Below are 5000 nucleotides of genomic sequence, written 5' to 3' on the forward strand. Positions count from 1 at the left end.
ATGCGAACGTGGGAGAGTACAGCGGAGCGATGGGGAAACACTCTGCCTCTGGTAGGCAGCAGCAGCTCCACAAAGAGCCTCCCATGGAGAGGAGCCCTTACTACGACAAGGTACTGCCTGCCGCTCCTTCCTCTCGTCTGTCTAGTCTACTTTCTCCCAGCGCTGCACTGCCCCCTGGTGTTAGCCCAGTGTCATATCAGAATGTATTCCCCCCTGGTGTTAGCCCAGTGTCATATCAGAATGTATTCCCCCTGGTGTTAGCCGAGTGTCATATCAGAATGTATTCCCCCTGGTGTTAGCCGAGTGTCATATCAGAATGTATTCCCCCCTGGTGTTAGCCCAGTGTCATATCAGAATGTATTCCCCCCCATGGTGTTAGCCGAGTGTCATATCAGAATGTATTCCCCCCTGGTGTTAGCCCAGTGTCATATCAGAATGTATCCCCCCTGGTGTTAGCCGAGTGTCATATCAGAATGTATCCCCCCTGGTGTTAGCCGAGTGTCATATCAGAATGTATTTCCCCTGGTGTTAGCCGAGTGTCTCATCAGAATGTATTTCCCCTGGTGTTAGCCGAGTGTCATATCAGAATGTATTCCCCCTGGTGTTAGCCGAGTGTCATATCAGAATGTATTCCCCCTGGTGTTAGCCGAGTGTCTCATCAGAATGTATCCCCCTGGTGTTAGCCGAGTGTCATATCAGAATGTATTTCCCCCTGGTGTTAGCCGAGTGTCTCATCAGAATGTATTCCCCCTGGTGTTAGCCGAGTGTCATATCAGAATGTATTCCCCTGGTGTTAGCCGAGTGTCATATCAGAATGTATTCCCCCTGGTGTTAGCCGAGTGTCATATCAGAATGTATTCCCCCTGGTGTTAGCCGAGTGTCTCATCAGAATGTATTCCCCCTGGTGTTAGCCGAGTGTCATATCAGAATGTATTCCCCCCTGGTGTTAGCCGAGTGTCTCATCAGAATGTATCCCCTGGTGTTAGCCGAGTGTCTCATCAGAATGTATTCCCCCTGGTGTTAGCCGAGTGTCATATCAGAATGTATCCCTCCTGGTGTTAGCCGAGTGTCATATCAGAATGTATTCCCCCATGGTGTTAGCCCAGTGTCATATCAGAATGTATTCCCCCCTGGTGTTAGCCCAGTGTCATATCAGAATGTATTCCCCTGGTGTTAGCCGAGTGTCTCATCAGAATGTATCCCCCCTGGTGTTAGCCGAGTGTCTCATCAGAATGTATTCCCCCTGGTGTTAGCCGAGTGTCATATCAGAATGTATCCCTCCTGGTGTTAGCTGAGTGTCATATCAGAATGTATTCCCCCTGGTGTTAGCCGAGTGTCATATCAGAATGTATCCCCCTGGTGTTAGCCGAGTGTCATATCAGAATGTATCCCCCTGGTGTTAGCCGAGTGTCATATCAGAATGTATCCCCCTGGTGTTAGCCGAGTGTCATATCAGAATGTATCCCCCTGGTGTTAGCCAGTGTCATATCAGAATGTATTCCCCCTGGTGTTAGCCGAGTGTCATATCAGAATGTATTTCCCTGGTGTTAGCCGAGTGTCATATCAGAATGTATTCCCCCTGGTGTTAGCCGAGTGTCATATCAGAATGTATTCCCCCTGGTGTTAGCCGAGTGTCATATCAGAATGTATTCCCCCTGGTGTTAGCCGAGTGTCTCATCAGAATGTATTCCCCCTGGTGTTAGCCGAGTGTCTCATCAGAATGTATTCCCCCTGGTGTTAGCCCAGTGTCATATCAGAATGTATTCCCCCTGGTGTTAGCCGAGTGTCATATCAGAATGTATCCCCCTGGTGTTAGCCGAGTGTCATATCAGAATGTATTCCCCCTGGTGTTAGCCCAGTGTCATATCAGAATGTATTCCCCCTGGTGTTAGCCGAGTGTCATATCAGAATGTATCCCCCTGGTGTTAGCCGAGTGTCATATCAGAATGTATCCCCCTGGTGTTAGCCGAGTGTCTCATCAGAATGTATCCCCCTGGTGTTAGCCGAGTGTCTCATCAGAATGTAGTCCGTTGGTCTGCAGTCACACTGATATTATGGATGCTAAGAAGGGCTGTATTCTATAGGTGTGTTGGATGGTTTCTGATGTGATTTACTAGGATCCCGTTAGCCGACGCCAATGGAGACCGCAAGTCTTACTGGGGTCCGACAAAATACTTGACAATTGACATACACTACCAGTCAAAAGTTTGGAAACACCTACTCATTCAAAGGTTTTTCTTAATTTTTACTATTTTCTACATTGTAGAATAAAAGTGAAGACATCAAAACTATGAAATAACACATATGGAATCATGTAGTAACCTAAAAGTGTTCAAAGGGAGATTGACAGTTCTTTTGTGTTTCTTCCATTTGCGAATAATCACACCAACTGTTGTCACCTTCTCACCAAGCTGCTTGGCGATGGTCTTGTAGCCCATTCCAGCCTTGTGTAGGTCTACAATCTTGTCCCTGACATCCTTGGAGAGCTCTTTGGTCTTGGCCATGGTGGAGAGTTTGGAATCTGATTGATTGCTTCTGTGGACAGGTGTCTTTTTATACAGGTAACAAGCTGAGATTAGGAGCACTCCCTTTAAGAGTGTGCTCCTAATCTCAGCTCGTTACCTGTATAAAAGACACCTGGGAGCCAGAAATCTTTCTGATTGAGAGGGGGTCAAATACTTATTTCCCTCATTAAAATGCAAATCAATTTATATAACATTTTTGACATGTGTTTTTTTCTGGATTTTTTTGTTGTTATTCTGTCTCTCACTGTTCAAATAAACCTACCATTACAATTATAGACTGATCATTTCTTTGTCAGTGGGCAAACGTACAAAATCAGCAGGGGATCAAATACTTTTTTCCCTCACTGTATGTGACAGTCCTCTTGATGTGTGTGTATCCTCTATGACAGTCCTCTTGATGTGTGTGTGTCCTCTGTGTGACAGTCCTCTTGATGTGTGTGTATATCCTCTATGACAGTCCTCTTGATGTGTGTGTATATCCTCTATGACAGTCCTCTTGATGTGTGTGTATATCCTCTATGACAGTCCTCTTGATGTGTGCGTATCCTCTGTGACAGTCCTCTTGATGTGTGTGTATATCCTCTATGACAGTCCTCTTGATGTGTGCGTATCCTCTATGACAGTCCTCTTGATGTGTGTGTGTATCCTCTGTGACAGTCCTCTTGATGTGTGTCCTCTGTGTGACAGTCCTCTTGATGTGTGTGCGTATCCTCTATGACAGTCCTCTTGATGTGTGCGTATCCTCTGTGTGACAGTCCTCTTGATGTGTGTGTGTGTATCCTCTGTGTGACAGTCCTCTTGATGTGTGTGTGTGTCCTCTGTGTGACAGTCCTCTTGATGTGTGTGCGTCCTCTTGATGTGTGTGCGTCCTCTGTGTGACAGTCCTCTTGATGTGTGTGTGTATCCTCTGTGTGACAGTCCTCTTGATGTGTGTGTGTATCCTCTGTGTGACAGTCCTCTTGATGTGTGTATATCCTCTATGACAGTCCTCTCTGTGTGTGTGTCCTCTGTGTGACAGTCCTCTTGATGTGTGTATATCCTCTATGACAGTCCTCTTGATGTGTGTGTCCTCTGTGTGACAGTCCTCTTGATGTGTGTGTGTGTCCTCTGTGTGACAGTCCTCTTGATGTGTGCGTATCCTCTGTGTGACAGTCCTCTTGATGTGTGTGTGTGTCCTCTGTGTGACAGTCCTCTTGGTGTGTGTGTGTGTATCCTCTGTGTGACAGTCCTCTTGATGTGTGTGTGTGTGTCCTCTGTGTGACAGTCCTCTTGATGTGTGCGTATCCTCTGTGTGACAGTCCTCTTGATGTGTGTGTGTGTCCTCTGTGTGACAGTCCTCTTGATGTGTGCGTGTCCTCTGTGTGACAGTCCTCTTGATGTGTGTGTGTCCTCTGTGTGACAGTCCTCTTGATGTGTGCGTATCCTCTGTGTGTTTCAGAATGTAAACTCCATGTACGGTGGCAGCAGCAGTGCAGCACAAACTCGTACCGCCCCCCAGCCCCCGACCCAACCCCTCAACTCAGCCCAGAACAATCTCCGCAACCAAGTGCCTCCTCCACCCATCCTGTCCTCTCAGGTACACACACACACACACACACACACACACACACACACGCTGACTCAATATATATATATAATAATCTAGTAGTCCTTCCAGTGCAGGAGGTCTGACTCTGTTCTAATAATCTAGTAGTCCTCCCAGTGCAGGAGGTCTGACTCTCTTCTAATAATCTAGCAGTCCTCCCAGTGCAGGAGGTCTGACTGTTCTAATAATCTAGTTGTCCTCCCAGTGCAGGAGGTCTGACTCTCTTCTAATAATCTAGTAGTCCTCCCAGTGCAGGAGGTCTGACTCTCTTCTAATAATCTAGTAGTCCTCCCAGTGCAGGAGGTCTGACTCTGTTCTAATAATCTAGTTGTCCTCCCAGTGCAGGAGGTATGAATCTGTTCTAATAATCTAGTTGTCCTCCCAGTGCAGGAGGTCTGACACTTCTAATAATCTAGTTGTCCTCCCAGTGCAGTAGGTCTGACTGCTCTAATAATATAGTTGTCCTCCCAGTGCAGGAGGTCTGACTCTGTTCTAATAATCTAGTTGTCCTCCCAGTGCAGGAGGTCTGACTCTGTTCTAATAATCTAGTTGTCCTCCCAGTGCAGGAGGTCTGACTGCTCTAATAATCTAGTTGTCCTCCCAGTGCAGGGAGGTCTGACTCTCTTCTAATAATCTAGTAGTCCTCCCAGTGCAGGAGGTCTGACTCTCTTCTAATAATCTAGTAGTCCTCCCAGTGCAGGAGGTCTGACTGTTCTAATAATCTAGTAGTCCTCCCAGTGCAGGAGGTCTGACTGTTCTAATAATCTAGTTGTCCTCCCAGTGCAGGAGGTCTGACTGTTCTAATAATCTAGTTGTCCTCCCAGTGCAGGAGGTCTGACTCTCTTCTAATAATCTAGTAGTCCTCCCAGTGCAGGAGGTCTGACTCTCTT

General features: G+C 46.9%; 1 protein-coding gene across 1 annotated transcript in view; it reads left to right on the forward strand.

Annotated features, from left to right (window-relative positions):
- The window catches only part of LOC121540125 (trinucleotide repeat-containing gene 6A protein), a 70248-nt gene that overhangs the window by 37535 nt on the left and 27713 nt on the right, over positions 1-5000 (forward strand). The window contains exons 8-9 of the mRNA XM_045207651.1: positions 1-110; positions 3964-4101. The exon at positions 1-110 is cut by the window's left edge and continues 76 nt beyond it. Coding sequence (XP_045063586.1) covers positions 1-110; positions 3964-4101 — 248 coding nt within the window. The remainder of the gene's footprint in view (positions 111-3963; positions 4102-5000) is intronic.

The sequence above is a fragment of the Coregonus clupeaformis genome, chromosome 26 (assembly GCF_020615455.1).
Source record: "Coregonus clupeaformis isolate EN_2021a chromosome 26, ASM2061545v1, whole genome shotgun sequence".
In the NCBI taxonomy this organism is placed as follows: Eukaryota; Metazoa; Chordata; class Actinopteri; order Salmoniformes; family Salmonidae; genus Coregonus; species Coregonus clupeaformis.